Consider the following 21077-nt stretch of genomic DNA (forward strand, 5'->3'; position numbering starts at 1 on the left):
TTTAAAAAAGTATGACAGAGCAACCTGTTAGAGAAGGAAGAAAAAAAAAGATCTGTGCACCTTGTCAACTCTAATTTGTTATAATCAACAAAAGAAACGAAAATCTCTGTCTTCATGGAGTTTACATTCCAGCTGATGTGACTGCATCCCAACCTGGTGATTTCACTGATTCTGAAGACACACAGGGAGGCTGCTTACATGCATAAGTCCAAGTGTGAAGTACAATGTCAACTGACCTTGCCTTGCTGCCTTGATGTTCACAGGCTGAAAGCCTCCATTGAGTGCAGAAGAGTCAATAATATCAGACTCAAAGTCACGATGATTCTTCCGATACACAAAGAGGGCCACAACTACAGAAATGGCCAGGCACACTATCACAGCTATCACAATGCCAACATACAGAGCAACATCATCTGAATCAGGAGCAGCTAAAGGGGAGAAGGAAACATTGAATTAAATGGTTAGAGAAATTTCCCACCGTACACATATGTATTGCTACAATTATTTTAGACATTTATTGCCTTTTTTATAGGTTAATCTCAAAGCTATATAAAACTGTGGTCTTTCAGTGGAAAATTATCTCTGATTTCTTTCTTTTTCTTTCTCACTCTGCATCTATCCACTCACTATCTTAAATTGGGCAACATAACAGACCATTTATTACAAGGCGTAAAAAGAAACTGGAGCTAAAACCCTCTCAACCCACAGGAAAAAAATGTTTATTACTAATTTCAGGTGGAAAAGTTTGGAAGGCAGCTTTGAATTCTCTTACAGTTCTTTATAAACATAAACACTCTATTAGAAACATCTGGCATGTTCTGAATCTGTATATTTATTGAACCAGAATATTTTTCTAAGTATCATTCCAAGTCACAAATTACTTTCCACAGCACTCTTCTCACTTTCCCCTAAATCAATGAAGGGGTGGGTAGAAACAGTGAAACTAAGCAAAGCAAACATTGCGAGCAAACATGTTGGGTTTGAAAGGTGTGCTTTCAGAAGACCCAGATCTGGGGAGCAGAGGTTAATGCTGATAACTCCAGGCTTTTGCTACAGATTCAGTATTACCTCTGAGAACCCTGAGCTTCTCACGGTTTCTTGTCAGAGATTTACATTTGAGCTACTCATTACTGGAATAAAATACAGCTCTATGGTGTACCGAGTAAGATAAAGGCCTGGTTCAGCGATCAGAAAGGTCAGCCAACCCCCCCCCCCCGAAAAGGCAGCTAAGCATTTGATTAACATGGTGTGAGGTCAGCTGGGAGGTCTGTCTCTGGGTAAGGCAAGAAGAAAAATCCTATAATTGTTGCATGTTGCCTTAGTGGCATTAGAACACGCTCTGATCCAACGGCAAATGGTGATAAAAGCTGATAATTTAAAGACGACAAACCGATAAAATGAAACCTTTCTTGAATCCCTTAGACATCTTTAAGTCTCTATATTTAGTTTTCTGTGACCCACAACAAAACTGTCAGCAAAATTAACCAAAGCCGTTCCCGTCACTGTGAAAGGTGATTAAACTGGTCCTTCAGATGGTCAAGAACAACCTTTTGATTATGCTCAATTTTATACGCGTGCATTTTGCAGGGAGAGCGTTTTCAGGTCCGTAGGCCCCATGGCTTCCTAAAAGTCACGAGCCACTACTCTCTCCGAAGACGCACAGCCACGCGGTTTATGCGGTGAAATGACTCCTCGTTTTGATTGCCAGCGGCCCACGTGATCACCGACACTCCCATGTCACGTAAATTCAACACACTAACAGTAAAAAAGAACTCCCTATGGGAAATCGCTCCATCTCTTTTAGGATTTTGTGTTTCAATGTACTGTATGTAAAAGAATCCCTTCTTTTTAAACAACTGTCTTTCCCAAGGTTTCTATAATACCTGCTCAAGCAACAATCAAGTCAATACTGACGGATCTTTTCAGGAAACCAGCGACATACCAAGGCCTCCTGGTTGCGTGAACACTACTTTCGAAGTGCTGACTTCACTTTGCTGCTGGGTTTTACTTGAGGCCCTACAGCAGCATTCTGAACTCTGGTCAGAAAGTGTATCTAAATCCTTAATGTTTTACTTTAACAGGCTGTAATTTACTTATTCAATATTCATGATCTCTAAATCAACAGATCTGCATTTTCTCAACCCTTTTCCTTTTAGCATTCGAACCCTGCCCTTTATTTTGAGCCACATATTTCACGATATGTTTTGTCAGCTACTGGGACTTAAGCTTTGAATGGGAGACTGATAGATTTTAAAGCTGGCAGAGGCTTGAAATGACCCTTTCTTCTTTTCAGCAGTGAAAATCTAATTTGTTTTTCATGTTAGAATATATTAGGCGCCTATTTCCTGTGTGCACATCTGTGATCCAAAGAAAGGTAAACTTGAACTGGGGGCAATAACGTTAAACGATTATTCAGCAACATAAAAACCAAACATCAAACTTACAAGAAAATCCATATTCATTCTGGGTTCTCTGCTCAGTTGAAATAGGATAAATGAAACCTTGAAAAGAAACAAAAAAATGAAACAAAAATGGGAACAAAATCAAATTAATGAGGGAAACAAAATGAGAAGCATGAAAAATGGTTTAATTAAATAAAAGGAGAAGAAACCTGGGTCCTTTAAAATTCTGGTTCAGTACAGAATTATGATTTTGCATCTCCTGTCTGCTCTGGAGCCTCACTAAGAATTAATAAGTAGGCAGATTGAATTTCAGAGCCCAAACTGGTCTCGAGTCACTAACTTTGGAGTGCTTAAAGTCTTTCTTTTATTGAGCATAAACTCTAATGGATCTAATTTATTTCAGACATCAAGGGTCATTAGCATAAGGAAAATCTTTTTTCCTTATCCCTGCCATATGCCTTAATTCCCAGGACATATTCAGTAAGGGTCTAAACAGTTTTTTCCTCTTTTATTTAATCATAACAGCTTGCTCTCGGTCTAATAGAACTAAAGAAGGCCTGTCGTCATTGGTCAAAGGTTAAATACCCATTTACAGAGCTAAGCAAGACCACCTCTCCTCCTTCCATCTCAAATCTACCTTTTGGATTTTCAGTTGTTTCTTGCCCCTCCATTTAATAGGAATCCAATAGGTTTTGCCCAGGGACTGAGCAGTTTGTCAATGCAATGGAAACTGGATGCTTTTTACTTGAAATCATTCAAAAATCAATAGGGCCTAGAGGTTATAAGGTTGTTTATTTTAGGGCTTCAGAGGAATAGTGTAAATTGGGCAAAATAAAAACCTCATCCCAACAGTAAATGCAGAAATAACACTAGCAGTTTTATTCTTCTTTCTTTGTAGTGTATTCCAAGGAGGAAACTGATGATGGTGGTGATGATAATAACAATAAATAATAGCAATAATGTGAAGTAGAAGATTGGGAGAAAACATTTTTAAAACGTGGAACATAAACTTTTTGAAATGAAAATCTGTGGAAAAATTTAAAGTATCACATAGCTAGCACCCACAGTTTCCTAATATTTAACATTCTGTAACGTATGAATTAATCAAATGACACAGCACCATTTGGATTAATGGAATGAAGATGAATAAGAACCGTGTGAATGAAACTTTCCGAGTAATACTCGAGGGCAAAAAATGTAGAGAAACTGCAAGAATCACAATTAATTGGTTCAAAATTAAAGGCCTCTAATGCTTTAACTCTAAAGGTAACTCTAAATCGTGCCTTATGTAGATCTTCCGTAATTTGCTGAACACGCAGTTCTTACAAGCTATTTACCTATTTTGGGGAACTAATTCAGGAGAAACATGCAGCGCTACCTTAATGAAAGAGAGGTTTGCTGTAGCACAGACAGGTTTGCTCTCAATTAATTTTTAATGCTTTATTTTAGAGCAAGGATTGCAACCTCCTACTCAGTTTTATAAATATTATATTTCTTATTCCAGTTCTCAGTCCATGTATTAGGTTTGATTTTCATTTTTAAACACTTCTGTCTGGTAATAAACTTTTTCCATTTGTATTCTGTGAACTCAATAAAAGGACATCTGGGACATACACGGGCACAAGAAAAAAGGTTATTTTTGAAACCCAAAGACTTAAGACAATATAATTTCACTGCTAGGACAGGGGACCAGATAAGTGATGTCATTGTTATAGGGGTGATTTTAAGTGGAGGGATGTCAGAAGATTTTTCTTCTTTTTTTTTTCCTTTGCAGGTGAGAGGGCCCAGAAACAAGCATAAAATAGGGTATCTGGGGGTGGTCTGATGTTCACCCTGAAAATTTTGATAAGAATCAGGGTGGGCCTGCTGGAGTAAGCAGAAGAGCTGTATCTTATAAAGGTAGAAGCCTATCTCCAGAGAGATAGGTCTGAAATTTCACCCTGTGAAGCAGTTCTGGGTTTTCCTTGGCTTTCATCTCTACTACCCAACAGAATCCCTGTTCTTGACAGGCAGACCAAGGAATAATAAAAAGGAAATTTATAATCTCTACTTTCCCATGTTTCTGTAGATCTGGACTGCTCAATAAATACTTTTGTGCCTTGTGGTAATTTATCTGAGACTTATATTTCCAGGCACAGAACTGGAATCTATTCATTCGTTCATTCATTCACCTAACAAATACTCTTGAACCCTATCACTATATGCTGGGTTCTATTTTAGGCATAGGGGTACAATGACAAACAAGATGGGAAAAGTCACTGCTTTCATTCTTGTTTAACAGAAAATAAACAAGTAAACAAAATTATCAAGATCATCTCAAATGCTGAAAAAGTCCTCTTGGAAAATTTTTTAAAAAGTAATGTGATTGGAGATAAAAGAATGACCAACTCAGGGAATCAGGGAAGAATTTTCTGTGGAAATGAAATTTAAACTGAAGCTTGCACAAGGAGAAAGAATCAGCCAAGTAAAGATCTGGAGGGAACAATGTTCCATGAAGAGGGACAGTGGATGCGAAAGTCCCGACATAAAAACGAAGCACTCAGATGGTAGTGAGTGAAATAGGGAAGGGGTAGGCTCAGAGCGGGAAGCAGCAGCCAGATCTTGTAGGCCTGCTGGTCCACCATGAGGCGTTTCAATTTTATTCTAACTGAAATGCAAATCCTGTCATCAGACGTGATGTTGAAAAGATCACTTTGGGGAGGGAAGTGACAGGATTTCATGGATGGTTTCTACAAAACTCCGGCCTGGGACATGTCTGTCAATAGGTGTATCAATATACTCAATGAAGTGTCTGCATGTGAGGTTCCTCTAAAATTAAAAAAAAAAAGTCTATTAGTTATTTCTCACAGCTAATAGTGACCCATCTAGCCACACTTATTTTCCTACATGGGAAAATTTAAAACAGAATGGTATTAAGTACACTCACCAATGGTTCAACACCCCCATTTACTCTGTTAAAGAAACACTGATAGAGTTTTGGAAGGCAACTCTGTAAAACGTTTTCCATCCTTTTAACACTTCTGCAACTACACAACTAAAACATCACTTAGGAAGCTGGGTATCAGAATAGAAGGGGATTACTGTTCTATCCCCCAAATGAGGGGAATATAGAATCACTTTCTAGAGTTTGTTTTTATCCTTCTCCATCTGATCCGTCTTTCACGGAACCACAGGGAACATTTTCTTCAGTTAATGAGGTGATCCTGTTGAGAGCAGTCCTAGCGATGATGAAAAATCGCATCTCTGGCAGAACACAGTGCAAAATAATTTTTTAGTGCCACTATCAACAGCCTGGTTCATAAGTTAGGGATTTCAGTTAACTTTCCTACTACTTGAAAGGCAGGTCGATTGAAAAAGCACCTCAGCTATTGGTCAAGGCAGTGAAACTGAGTTTTTCAATCTCATGGACTTCAGTTTGAATCCTAGCCCTGTCAGTTCCTTAACTATGAGAGCTCGGTCAAACTAAATACTTCATTTCTCTAAGCATCAGTTTTCTAATCTGTGTAAGGGATTATGAATATGCACTTCCATATAGTTGTGGAAAGGATAAATGAGATTTATAAAGTGCTGGTACATTGAAAGCAATCAATAAGTCACAACCATATCAATATCATTATGATAAACATTATAAGTACACTAAGACAATGGCTCTTAAGAGCAGTAGAGTTGACACAGCCTATTATTCAATAAAATGAGTAGGAAATCTGTTTGAATTTCAGGATTCCTAGTTATGACAGAGACAAGGAGCCCAGTTTTTCTGAAAAGCCACGAGAAATGGACTCTTTTAAGTACTGTCTACTCTTTCACCCTCTCCTTTTTTTTTATTTTTAATTTTTTAATTTTTTTAACATCTTTATTGGAGTATAACTGTTTTACAATAGTGTGTTAGTTTCTCCTTTACAACAAAGTGAATCAGTTATACATATACATATGTTCCCACATCTCTTCCCTCTTGCGTCTCCCTCCCTCCCACCCTCCCTATCCCACCACCCTCTCCTTTTAAAGAGGTTAATTCCTGGCCTTTGTGGCTTCTGGCAAAGATACAGGGGCATGTTTCGGAAGCGAATTTCCAAGGCCAGAGAGCAACTTGATACTGAAATGATTTCTCATCCAGAGGTGGTGCCACTTCTAAATGGGGTGTTTGGAAATAGGGCAGAAGAGGTGTTCTTGCTTCTCATAATGATTAGGGGGTTGTTTGAGGCATTTAGTGAGTGAGGGCCAAGGGTACTAAATGTCCTGCAATGGGAGGAACAGTCTTGCCATGGAAGAATTGTCTGGAACAAAATGTACCTCCATTGATAACTTTCAAAGTCGCCTCCCGTGGACAGAAGGAACACAGAGCAATAGTGGGCTGTTCTTAAATAGTCAGTGAAATGCTTCTTATGCTAAGCCATGTCATAATTGCTCAAAACATCCGTTTAAGAGATTATCTAGTTCAACTTTTTTTCAGACGAGGAAAATCAGTCCCCAAAACGGGAAGTGATACTTTAAAGTTAAGGAAAGTGTTGAGACTCAAATTTGGTTTCCATCCTCCTGTGAGTAAAGCTGACATGTGCAGGTTTTGCACTGTCCAGCTCTGGGAGGCCCTGTTCACAGCTGTGTTGACTGTGGATCTGGATTGTTAATGTAACAATGTTACGGCTGATGGTAGTTAAATGACTTGAGGAAGGAATGACTTTCCTAATTTTCACAAAGTCATCCTTTAGACTAGAGATGGGGTTTGCCCATATTTTTCAGCTGATGTTCAACTGCTATAAAAGATTCTCATCTGAGAGCCCATCCCAAGCATCTTAAAAAGGAAGGTGAGCCTTCCTTGGTTTTATACAGCAGCAAGTAATATCAAGTTATCCTTAAGCACACGGCTCTTAATTGTGCAATGTCTGAATATAGCCTGTTTGGTGGGTTTATATTTGGGAAATCGCAGGAACAACACCAGGAACTATATGTAAATCTTCATTTCCCTAATAAACACCAACTAGATATTTCTAGTCTTTTAAATTTTCTTTTCATGCAATACGAATAATAGACAATAGTAAAAAAATGATGATTTTATGACTAAATTTTTAAAAGATAATGCAAACTGTTTTTATGCCATAAGTAGTGTTTTAATAGAAAAGTTATCAAGCAAATATGCCGATGTGAGAAACGTTAGAACTTCCAAGCATCACTAGCCAGGTTTAAATTCCTCAAAACCAAGTCTATGCCCTTACTAACTCGCAAACCCCCAGGCTGTTAGAGTTAAAATAGATCATTTTCAGAATTCCCTCTTCTAACCCCTCTGTACTTGCAGACAGAGGAGCCAGAGCACAGAGCAATGAAGAGACTTGCCTCACATCACAAAGCTGGTGAAACAGCAAAGCGAGGGGCAGATCCCAGCATTTAGGCTACAGCCCCGTCATTTTTATACGTATTGTCTAATGAACAGATTTAAATGAGGAGAGACAAGGAAATAATAGAAAAGGGCTTGATATGTTCATGGCTTAATTTGCAATTCAGTTATTGAATGAGGTAATGCTAATTATTTAGACTAGAAAATAACCTCTCCATTTGAAATGTTATCATTGATACTCATGAGAAAGTTAAAACAGAGATTTTCGCCCTTAAATAAAACAACTTCTAAACAGTGTCTTCTGTTGCAAGTGTGGGGTAAGCAGAGGTGCACCATACTTGGGCATCTCTGCTCTAATGTAATTGGAGAGCCATACTAGAACGATGTAGTTGTCAATGTATGATAATCACTTTGCATTTGGCACAGAACCTACCATAAATGTAAATATTTAAAAGAGAAACATTGTTTCCCTCAAAAATGATGCCAACAGGAAAAAAGGAATAAACATAAAAAATTGAAGGGACACTACACATAAGAAGAAAATCACATTTTAAAGCAATGAAAGCTGATCACCACCTGCTTTCAGCCTCTAAGAGCCCACATGGAAAAAGGCTTATTTCAAAATGAGACAGATGTGGGTTCATATACTGGCTCTTCTACTAACTTGTGGATGCTGGTGGGCTCTTTCAATTTTATGCCTCCGTTTCTTCCTTACCAAGAGAGAGCTATTATTAGGGGGATATCAAAAGTTCTGTTTGTAAGATTTTTTTTGGTACCTTTTGAGTTTTATTAAGTTGAACTCAGGTCAATTTTGCTTCAGTTTCGCCACATCTAACATAGTAGACTGGAGTTAGAAGCAATTAATGCCGGGGCCTTAAGTCATTGTATTAGGTGGAAAGTGAATAAAATTAAAATTACATCTGCAATTCCTTTAAACTAAAATATATTATATGATACAGTAATTTTTACACTCTCTAGAGTTTGAGAACCATTGAGCCAAATTTAAGAGAGACATAAAAGGAAAGTCTTTATGTAGCTGTCTTGGAATTAACTCTGTCTTTAGATTAGCTGTCAAGTTTGTAGCCAAAAGGAAGATGGGTGGAGTTTTTTACGGTATTCCTGCTTGCCTTCAAGGTTACTCATTATATTTCAATATGGAGCCGTGTCTGTGGCCTTAATACATGGAAACAGATTTTATTATATTGTGAGGATTAAAAAAAATGGATGATGAATTCATATCTCATATGGGGAGTAGTATATAAATTCTGAATATGACATAACTCAATTCTAATTTATAAAAGCATTAAGTGTGTTCTGTAAAAGTCCATGTTTTTAAATCATCAAGCTTTTGGTTAGTTTTAGAATATCTATCTATATCTGAAGTACAATAGGCCACTTCAGAAGATCTGTCCTCACTTTTATGACCCTAGCATTAGAAGAATCTCTCTTCTCCATGGATTTTCCTCTCTCCTTGACCTGGCTGCTTGGTCTTTCTTTTTGCCAGTGACCTTACACCAAGCCAACATATGTGACTTTTCTCATTCCCATTACATTTCTTCTGATGCAAATGTTCTCATTAAAAACCTCAAGGGCCATTCAAAATAAACATGACCAGATTTTTTTTTTTTTTTTTTCCTTTTAGGTTGGTTCTTATCTAACCGGCCCATCAGGACTGCACTAATGATGTCAAAGGTCAGGTCTGTCAAAGACCCTCGCAGTCATTTATTATAATTTACCACTCTTCTGAGGGTTTATTTATTGACAAGGGCTTAAGGAACTCCAAATAAATGAATACATAAATCCTAGGACATGACAACAAAAATTGAAAAGAACATTTGCTTATCACTGATGTCGGTTATCTAAATTGCCATGGTAATTCGTGCTCCAGCCTTCACAGGACAGTGGGCCATGCTTCACTAACTGATCCACAGCCCTCTTCCTAACATTGACAACCACACCCTTCTGAAAATGAACAGCAGGGAATGGACATCTCAAATATAAAACCCTTATTTCGTGACCCACAGAAGGTGACGGATAAATGTCTGAAATTTAATCCAACAGTTGAGTAAAATCAAACCCACAGATCAGCTGCCCAAGCGTTTTCAGTGCAGTATTTTCTATTCCCATCAATGCTCCTTCAGAAAAAGGATAAATTATTAAATCCAAAGGCGGTGATAAATAAATCCATAGTATTAAAGACATCTGATAGAAAAAGTAAAGTGATGAAAAGTCCTGAAGTAAAGAGGCCAATTCCTAGCATACATCACCCTATCTGCTGGGGTTTTTAGGCAAAAAGAAAACAAGCAAAAGCACTGGCCCTGCCCCTATGTGATCTTGAAGGAGTCCTAGCTTTGCTGCAGTGGTGAAAGGTGGTACCTTTCTTAATCCCCTCGGAGTTTACTTTGCATCCTGGAAGATGAAGGCTTTGCATTTGTCCTCTCACACCAGTCTGTTTGGGGCTCCCTAGGTGTTCAGCAGGTTTCTGTGGGCTAAAGTTCCTAACCACATCCCTGCTTTCAAAATCAGGAAAATGCTTTACCAGAAAGGAAAACATGAAAAAGTAAACCACACTCATTATACCGGAGACAGCAGAGCACTGTGTTGGGCAGCCAGTCCACGGACAGAATATTTATTTGCCAGCTGGGACACTATGCATATCAAGGACTATACAAACACAGCTATGACATCAACTTCTTCCAAACTATAGATAAAAGCACTCACTGTCTGACACTCACAATTATGCTTTCCTATCAAACTGCTGTGTTGACAAGAATGTCACTGGAAACTGACTAGCGCCTTCTCAAACGCCTACCATGGCGGTGATAATACACACATCATGCTAAAGTGAAGAGCAGCCTATCTGTAAAGTAAATTATTTCCTCACATTAAATGCACCTGGGATTCTGGGGGCCCTGGTATGCAGTGTGTCCAGACTACAATTCACACACAGAGTTCTGCCACTTCCTCTGTAAGTGAGAATTAATGGAAGAGCAGGGTGACATGTAAATTTTTTAATGAGTAGAAAGTGCTAAATTTGCAGACTGCATAACATTTGAATTTCCCAAAGTCAGGAAGTTCACTGATGCACACACAATTCTAGGCAGTTCTTGTTTGTGAATTGCAATTTCTAATTTGTCTACTGCGGCATAAACCCTCTTCAGCAAGAAGGAATAATTCTGCATTCAGATTTGAACTCTTACATATCTCTATGTGAGACTCCAATCTTCAAATGGGATTAAAAACCAAAGTCTGTAGGAATAGCTGCGGTAACGTAATAATCTACTTGAGTGTATTCATAAGTATATATGATGTACCATTTCTGGACCAAACCACATATCTAGTCCTTAGGTTGCTATTTTCAAAAGGAAGAGGTAAGCATGGATTAAACCATTATATGCCAACCATAACAGAGCAGATCTTACTACAAATTCATTATAAAGATTATAAAAGTTAAAAGTTATCAGGTCTTGGTAATACAATTGTATTTCAACATAAATGGTAAATACGCTTATTGGCTTAGCAGTTTGGGGGATTGTATTAAGTGCTTTTTTTTGTGCTCTTGCACCTCTTTCCCTCTGTGTCTAGTGTGTCCGCTCTCTTTCTCCCCAAAACCATTTTATGCAAATCCTATTTCAAAACCACATGGCAGGACCTGGAGCTACTTTCATATAATCTTAGAGATGATATAAAGAAACCTAAATGGGTCCACAGCACAAGAGACCTTCCATTACTGCCTTCCGAATAAGATACACTATTCTATAGTATTGTTAAGTAAAAAACGATCTTATCTATTATTAATGTTAACTTTCTTGTATCCGAGATATCAGACATGTGTGCTTATTTTCAGTAGCGAAAAACACTCCAAGTCATCTACCCTTTCTTGTTCAATGCAATCCATATCTCTTAGCATACCTAAGAACTCCAATATTAAATTCTGTTTTCTAATTAAAAATGTGCTTATAAACCAATAATGCCCAACTTCTTTCTGGTATATTAAGTGACTCTTAACAGTTTTTAATTATCCTTTAATAATGCATTCTAGTGAAATAACACCAATTCCTGGAAGTTCTTAATTTGAAAGTGGTGTCTCCAGTGTAAGAACTACTTCTCCAGACCACTGAGGATATACCCACTGTAATATACACATGATATATGTTATACTTCAATAACTAATGTGTTTGGACAGCTTAAAAATTTAGTGGAGCTTCTGAAATTGCTTAAAGACCATGACCTTTTTTCACAAATGAAATTATATAGCATCACATAATGAATCCAATTTACTAAAGAGTTTAAGAATAAGTATGGTTGCAAGGACAGAGTGATATGTATATGATAAGCAACTGGGAAATAATGCAAAGCTGTAATTCAGTTCCAAATCCCCATGTCTTCACAATCCTTTTATATATGTACTTGGTTTACTGGCTATAAGTAACTCTGGCCACCAAGGATTCTATACAACTAGGATTTTATACAAGTATTTTATGCAAATACTTTTTATGTAACCTAATCTAAATCTAATCTAATTTGAATCAATGTGTGCCCAAATTCCCAGGACAGATCAGTGATACTGCTACATCTCAAATAACGAAATGAGACTCCTGTTTCCAAGATCATGCAGTTGTTCTAGCCAATACTCAACACTCCTTTTTAAAAAGTCATTTACAATTATAAGCATAATGAAATACTAAATATAAAGAATATTGAAAATACAAAGAATATTGAAAAAGAAAAAAATTACCTGTAATCTCACTCGCATAAATAAATAAATTTCATTCATCTTTTTCCTAAGCTTACTTTTATATAGTTATGACTGAAGGCATACATAAATCCATATTCTGCTTTTCCATGTTAAACCACCATAAATATTTTAGTGGCTATATGATATTCCACCTTATGGAAATACCATTTATTACTTAATCATTGTTCTAGTATTGGACTTTTGTGTTTTGCATTTTTTACAATAAACTACAAAGAATATGAACGTATTTGGCACATATATTTTAGGTATTCATATTAATTACTTAAAACTTATTCACTGATATAGGATTCCTGTATCAAAGGAGAGGAATAATTTTAAAGCTCTTAACTCATACTGTCAAACTGCTTCCCCAAATAATCATAAAAATTTGTGTTCCCATTTGCAAAATACAAGAGATTCTACTTTAGTGCACATTTGCTAACATTTAGCATTATTATATCTTTAAAATATTGAATAATTTTGTAAATAAATAACCTTGAAGTCGTTTGGTTAAAAACTTCAGTTAGCATTGAGGAAATATCTGTATTTTTAAGATGTCTTACACAAAAAATTTGGTAAACAATTTAGAAAACTTTTAATTATCCAAAAAATTAAACATTCTAAAAACTATAAAGTCTAAGAAAAAAAGTATCTAAATTAAAACTATGAGCAAAACCAATCTCTAATATGTGTTACTTAGGCAAAATGGGAAATGGAATTAAGAATGGCCCAATTAGATAGTCAAAGCCATTAACTGGACATTTTAAAATAAAGGTAGAACTATACTGTAAGTTCCATTTCTTAACTTTCAATCTTTCTCTATAATTGTGATTTAAGTATGTCTCTCATAAACAATATAAAACTGGGTTTTTCCTATAATTTTGAATTTCCTTTAACAGGTAAATTTAATTCATTTACATTATTATCCTTGATATATGATAATCTCTAACATATACCATCTTATTTGTTTTCATTTAACTATACTTTTTCTTTCTTTTTTGTTCCTTTTCTGCCCTTAAAAATCTTATTTTGAATTTATATATTCAACCTTTATGTGTGTAGTCAGTCTTAACATTTTAATTGGGACACTTGAATCAGTAAAGCTTAACACAAGTAGTATTACTGTTCTTTTCCTGAACAACACACAAAAATTAGAACATTTAACTTAGATTACACCTTCCCATATTCTGTGTTAATGCTGTCTATAGTTTAGTTCCATTTTATTTTTAACTGCCCCTTAAACTGGTCCCTCAATTTTTTAAAGAATCGATTTTCATATTTTTAGTAGTTTATTCATTGAGAATTTGTGAGTAGTAAGCTCTATCTTGATTATCTCAAAAACTTTAAATTTTGCTCTCTTGAATAATAAATGTGGGACTTTTCATTCTATCTTCCATGTGTTTTAACCTACCTTTTATATAATCACTCATTTTATCTTTCCTCCTTGTATTCTGAAAAGCTTCATGAGATCTACATTCCAGTTTACCAATTTTCTTTTCAGCTTTATCTAAAGCTGTCTCTGATCTGATCTGATGTTTAATTTTCCATTGAGTTCTAACTTTCAATGGATCACATTCCATTTGATTTTTCCCCAAATCTGTCTGTCCTCTTTATAATATTCTTTTCTTTCATTTGCGCTTATATTCCTTTTAAAAATAGTTTGTCTTTTTAAAATTTATTTTATAGCCTCACTCAGATTGCTGTAGGAGTCCATGTTATTAAAGTACTAACCAATTTATTATGTTGCCAACTCTCTCTTACAGCAGACTATTCCCTTGGGTGATATAAAACTTTATTTTGTAAATTCATTTTCAGGAGTGGGCTATTTTTATCATAGACCAATGCACTTGGGTTGTGAAAAGAACTCTAGAAAATGGCTTGCTGTTCACTTCTGCTGGTACCCCAGTTTTACTAACTTTATAAACTTCACATACTTTGCTTTTTGTTCCCTGTATTGTATCTTAGACTCCATACCCAGAACTGGGTGTCGGAGTGTGGTTTCATCACAGGTTTAAGTGAAGACTTCATTTTTCTTTTCTCTACCATGAATTTTCCTATAGCTTCGCTGGGCTGATGGGTAAAAAAATTCTAGTTATTTTTCATGGTGAGAGCAGCCATTTATGAGACCCAGTTTTATTCAAGGTTCTGGCTTTCAACTCTCAGCCTCAGAACTGAAATCCTAAAGCCTAATCCCTAGGGCTTACATCCATGTCTAATGCTCCTCTTGGTTATTCTGGTGTCCACTCATAGAGGTATACTTCTCTAGATTTGAGTTCCTACTTCATTTCTGCCACTTGAGGATTTCTCTTTCTTTTGAACTTGATATGCCCTCTCTCTCTCTCTCTCTCACACACACACACTCACACTCACACACACACACACTCCAAATGTGTGTATGTCTTTTAAGTTTAAACACTTTATCCAATATTTCTACATATTTTGAGTCAAAGGTATTTATAATGAGAGAAATGGCTAAGAAAGAAATATGTCTGAATATTGTTTTGAACAAATTAGTTAACACTGACAGCAATATTTTCTATATATTTCACATTGTATTGCTCTTAAGTACCAATCTGACTTTTAAAATATACTACACTATGTTATCTAGGTAACTCTGAATTCTACTGACATCCATTATGAACTCCAAATTTCTCCTTCCTAGCAGTATATCTACATTTATATCCAAATCATTTGTAGACAATTTTGAGTAGATTCAGAGGTTGTACTGACTCCCCAGTTCAATGGTAAGTAGGCTAGCTTTATTTTGAGATAAATAGCTCTTTATCAGTATTGCAATATTATCAGTGCATTGAAGACACTAATTTTCCTAAAGTAAATAAACATTAAATGATAACTCCTAATTGTCAACTGCAAGTTTCTAGCTGTCTTTTCTACTCCCATTCTTTTTCTTAATGCAGACCATGTCCCTCTTACAAGCTTGGTACTTACACTATCAAAAAGCCTTTTGTTTTCCAAAATAAGGACAAAGAACATTATCATTTCTTTGCAAAGCTTTGTCAGCAATGCTATGCCAGAAACACCCAGCTTACTGGTAAACAGAAACTATAGCTTTCACTGTAAAATACTATAATTATTCATCGCAACAGTATCTGAGGTTTTTATCACTGAGGAAATCAATACTAGCACAAACTACAGTTCTCTTTTGCACTAGAGTAGATACAGCAGGGCAGATGAAAGAGTTTATTGACCTAGTAGAGCCTGTTACTACAGCAAATCAGAATTATGAAAGGAAACTGCTTTTTAACTAATTGGTTCAAACACCCAAATGTTCCAGGCTAATAGGAGACTTGATAAAGAAACAAACAAAAACAAACAACAAGTAACACCTCTTGTAGCCTCATTTCCCTTCCTTACTTACACACACCTCATGCCATCATTATTGGTAAACATCCAATCATTAGAAAAAATTCTATTAATGCTGTAAGAAATCAGCTAGATGCTAAGGGGATGCTAGTGAAAGTCTTAACTTGAATATTTCATGCTTGTATTTGACAAATGTCATAATTTATAATGTGTCATTTGTGTAACTAATAAAAGGCTCAAAGTTCCATCATGCAGCTTTGTACTCCTTGTTAAATACGTCGCTTTAGGAATTTTAAAATATGCACAATAGAAACAGTAGGCATTAAATCACCCAAAGTTGAAAAGTATAATATTGAGAAAGGGAGTGAGAGAGAGAAACTTCAAATATTGCTACTTTCAATCACATGAATCAATTGGTTCAGCACTAAAAGAATACTAAATTATAAAAATGTTAAAAAATAACTTGTGTATGGTATGTTTTCATTTTAATCCTCAACTCAGACTAACACCAAGAGGAACACACCCTGGATCTCTGGATAAATGGTTAGTAAAAGAGCTGTATTCTTTTCATTCCGTGTTTCTGGTACAAACTTAGATGCACAGTAGTTGCTCCCAAATCACAACCAGAAGCTGTGCTTTACACCCAGCTGCAGTCTGTTCTCAAAGAATACCACGTACCGTGGACAGAAAAATAAGAGGCCCACTGGATTTTTATTCTGTGTCAGCAATGTAATTACCTATTTGTATTTTAAGTAAGGTTTCTTTTTAAAGGTCCCTGTGTATATAGACTCTGGAAAGTAAACAGAATTTCATAAATGTGCTGAAAATAAAATATCTTATTCTTAAATGACAAATACAAATACTTCCATACAAATACATCTGGTTGCTTATATTCCACAAGCAATCTGTAATGTGTTATAAGAAATGTCAACATTTGGCCGCCATTAGTTCAGATCCAAAGACAGCACACTGTTTGATCTATTCATCTGTTACAGGTGTGATTTCAGAACAATTCTTAGTACCTTAATTCATGGTCATAAAAGGGATGGTAAAGTTTGTACATCTAAGGGCTCCTCAATAGAGGAGGGAGAGTCTGCAAATATGGAAATCAAACTACCATCTCATTAAGAAAATCTAAGGAAAAAAGCCATGAAAAATGTGGAACATTTAGCTTATAGCACCTATAATATTCTTGAGCCAATCTTCTACACCCATTTTATAAAATTTATGTTTTATAAACATTAGTCCCTTTAGATAAATGTTATAATTTCTAATACAAACCCAGCATTTTCAAGGTGTTGTGAAGATGTTCACACTAAACACTTGTAAACTGGTAAATCTACTTGCAGAAATATTTCCTGTCCTTATACATATATTTTAAATTTCATGGACACTGGTTCAGTAACAGCCATGAATTAGAAATAAATAGCTTAATTTTGGAAGTCATGGGACTCTAAGAGGAGTTTAGGGTGCCCTTTTGTGCACTATAATAAAACTGAGTAGCACTTCCCTGCCCTGAAAAGACTGACAGCCCCTCCATGGAAACAACTAAATCCCTTTTTGCTCATGGGAAAGCAATACTGTGTGTGTCATTTGTTAACTGGATACAGTTATTTTTCATTCTGGGTTCTGGGAGATTCATGTTTTTCAATTTTGACAGAGACCCATGATATTGGTAGAGTATTGCATTTTTGTTTAAGAAATTTTTATTTTTTGATATTTCCTTTAAAGAAATCCAAATGGTTAAACCCCAGGCCTCCCCAGTGTCTGTCATTTGCTCAAACAGACTTACTCTGCATGCACAGACCATCCGTGCAGTTCTTGGACTGCAAGACGAGGCCGTCGCAGTCCTTGCCTCCGTTCTTGGGGGCTGGTGCCGTGCACTCCCTCCTGCGCCAGTGCGTGCACTCGGTCCCACACGTCGACCACTTGCTCCATGAGGTCCACCTGCCATCCACTGCCACACAAAAACCAGCATGGGGTCAAAGGGAGAAGGAGCTTTTTGAGGGCAGAGAGGAGCAGAGCGCAAGCAGAAACAAAACACCACCAAACACGGAAGAAAATGCCCCCCGAGGGACACTGCATTCAGTTTAACTGCTGAAGCGGTGCATGCTCTACAGATACTGTGTGGGCTCTTCGAACTTCCCTTACGAGGCGTGTGACTGTTTCTTCACTGACCAAGCAAATGGAAGCTTAATGGGCCACACAGAAACCAAAGCTGTCACCAGGGGCTGCATAAAAGTAAATCCTGGTGGTGACCCTTTCTCTATTAAAGGGGAAAAGTCTGGATTTTGGATTGAAAATTAGGGAACCTCTTTTTGGATCCAAGATTCCTTCCTGCATAATGTAATGTGGGTAGTGCAAATAAACCTCTGTGGGGTTCAGGAGAAGAGGCTGGTAGAGTGTGGAAGAAATCCATCCATCCATCCATCCGTCCATCTACCCACCTACCTGCACCCCTCATCTACAGCCTATACACTCTTTTTATTTTTTCATCCATGCTGCTTGATTCTAACATCGTCTGCAATGACTTCTTGAAAAGACTATATTATTTTTCATTTATTATTTGATGATTTCGTTCCATTATTTGATGATATATGTTGCTACTTTTATTTTAAATAATATTTAAGCACATTCCTAATTTTTTCCTGTGATTCAGTCATTTAGAATAGATTCACTTTCTTCTTAATTTTTGTGCTTGACTTGTTAGTAAAATTCAGTGATAAAGAGCTAAGATATCTATTTTATTTATTTTTGTTTGTTTGTTTTCTTTTTTTTTTTTTTTTTTTTTTTGCTGTATGCAGGCCTCTCATTGCTGTGGCCTCTCCCTTTGCGGAGCACAGGCTCTGGACGCACAGGCTCAGCGGCCATGGCTCACGGGCCCAGCCGCTCCACGGCATGTGGGATCTTCCCAGACCGGGGCACGAACCCGTGTCCCCTGCATCGGCAGGTGGACTCTCAACCACTGCGCCACCAGGGAAGCCCTAAGATATCTATTTTTAAAACACACAACTTAAGTACTCTAGTACATTCTTTAAAGGTTCTTACATAAATAAGAGAAAAATATTAAGAGTTAAATTTTTAAAAACTTCCCTGAAATACATAAATAATCATCTAGGATTCAATGTAAGACAATCGCAAAGATCATTTATTGAACATGCAATGTACACATGATGTGTACATTGTGTACACATATCGACAGAAATTAGATCAATTTTAATAATCTACATAGTCTGGGAAATCTGTGTGATTTCATATGCAAATTATTGTGTAACTATATGTATTATGCATATTATGTATAGAGATATAAATATGCCCACATGAAAAAATGATGAAAGTATTAATATTTCAATTGTACAGTTAGCTATATAAGCAACTCCCAGCTATCTGAAGAAAAAACATTTGCTTTGACCTAAACCATCCCAAAGTACATATACAAACACACATTTCTATTTCAACTAAATTCTCAGTGTATTTCTAATTGTGGGAGTCATTATGTAGACTAAATATAGGAGCATACAAGAGAAAATACTGAAATTCTTAGCCTAGCTAAGTGTCAAAGTTTGTTTCGTAAATAAAAGCTCTCAAAGGGTTCAGTGTGGGATACTGTTTTGATATTCGGAAATGAAAACAGGAATATAAAATTTATACTATGGTTTTCTCTCCAGTTCACTTCTCCAACCCATCTCTGAGAAAGTTCTACTAAAAGGATGAACCTGACAAAAGTTAGGCACAATAAAGGGAAGTAAGTAGTCTTTGTATCTAAATAATGAAAGTGACAATATAATAGCTACCCCAATGGAAGACAATAAATTTATGGGTTATTTCAAAATAATTTTAGCTTAATTTTTTTAAATATATTGTATAATTGGAAATTTTAGTGGGTTTTGGTTTTGGCAAATATTAACTTCAATTTAGCAAAGGATAAGAGCTTGGGACAATATAAGATAGCACAGAAAGATGTTCAGAGGCAAAGGGATGCAATCTTGCTATAGGTACCACTGCAAATAACTCAAAAATAGGTGACCAACATGTACAGATAATAGCTGACTGCACTGTATTTTCAAAATCCATTAGCTCATGTGTCACAAAGCTTAGACTTCCTTTTAATTCATTCCAGATGTTTCATTTGCCTTTGCCCAGAAACTGACACCAAATATCAAGTACTTCACCTAAAACATTTTCTAAATTTCAGTTCCAATTAATGTCCATGGCTTTCTGGAGATCAAGGGTTGTTATCCTAAATGTGTGGCTTTCAATGCTGCTCAAATGCCTTGAATTACAGATCCTGCAATCTCGGCTCCAACAGTTTTGTTGACTAATAGACAGGGATTATGTTCATGTGTGTTTAATCTCTTGTTTTATACTATTTTGTATGTTAGGGTAATAAAGTTAAGTACTCTTTTGGGGGAAAAGACTTGAGGTCCCAGCAATATAAGCACTGAATGGGATGATGGATTTAAATAATGCTTACCACACACTCCAGTGAAGAATAAAGCTTTCTGGGACTTCCCTAGTGGCACAGTGGTTAAGAATCCGCAGGGGACACGGGTTCGAGCCCCGGTCCGGGAAGATCCCACATGCTGCGGAGCAACTAAGCCCGTACACCACACCTACTGAGCCTGCGCGTCTGGAGCCTGTGAGCCACAACTACTGAGCCCGTGTGCTGCAACTAGTGAAGCCCGCATGCCTAGAGCCTGTGCTCTGCAACAAGAGATGCCACCGCAATGAGAAGCCTGCGCACCACAATGAAGAGTAGCCCCCGCTCGTTGCAACTAGAAAAAGCCCGTGAGCAGCAACAAAGACCCAACACAGCCAAAAAAAAAAAAAGAATAAAGATTTGTATATATACCCTAAAACTTATTTCTAGAATGGGAGGAGACATTTGGAATGAGAGCGCTGGTTTGCTTACCTGGGCATAACGTGGTGCAGGCTATTTTCTGCACACTCTGCCCTTCACAGAAGGCACCACCATTGAGTGGGGCTGGGTTGGTGCAGGTCCTTGTGCGCTTCTGATACCCTCGTCCACAGCGGCTATTACACACAGACCACTCTGTCCAGGTAGACCAGCCACCGTTTACTGGAAAGAGATAAAAAATAAAATGTGAATTAAACATATGTGCATACACACAGAGACACACAAACCACACACAACACATAAAAGTTGTATCCCAAGTGACCGTAAAAAAATCGAAAACTTCAAAGCTATAAGAGACCCTGGATATCATTTCACACATATATACAATGGAATATTACTCAGGCATAAAAAGAAATGAAATTGAGT

At 36.7% G+C, this 21077-nt stretch overlaps 1 protein-coding gene across 1 annotated transcript in view; it reads right to left on the bottom strand.

Annotated features, from left to right (window-relative positions):
• UNC5C (unc-5 netrin receptor C) overlaps positions 1-21077 on the bottom strand; it is a 416430-nt gene that overhangs the window by 42254 nt on the left and 353099 nt on the right. Inside the window, exons 6-8 of the mRNA XM_024126662.2 lie at positions 20706-20873; positions 17586-17750; positions 237-428 (exon numbers count right to left, since the gene is read on the bottom strand). Of these exons, the coding sequence (XP_023982430.1) occupies positions 237-428; positions 17586-17750; positions 20706-20873 (525 nt within the window). The remainder of the gene's footprint in view (positions 1-236; positions 429-17585; positions 17751-20705; positions 20874-21077) is intronic.

This window comes from Physeter macrocephalus, chromosome 7, assembly GCF_002837175.3.
Source record: "Physeter macrocephalus isolate SW-GA chromosome 7, ASM283717v5, whole genome shotgun sequence".
Classification (NCBI taxonomy): domain Eukaryota; kingdom Metazoa; phylum Chordata; class Mammalia; order Artiodactyla; family Physeteridae; genus Physeter; species Physeter macrocephalus.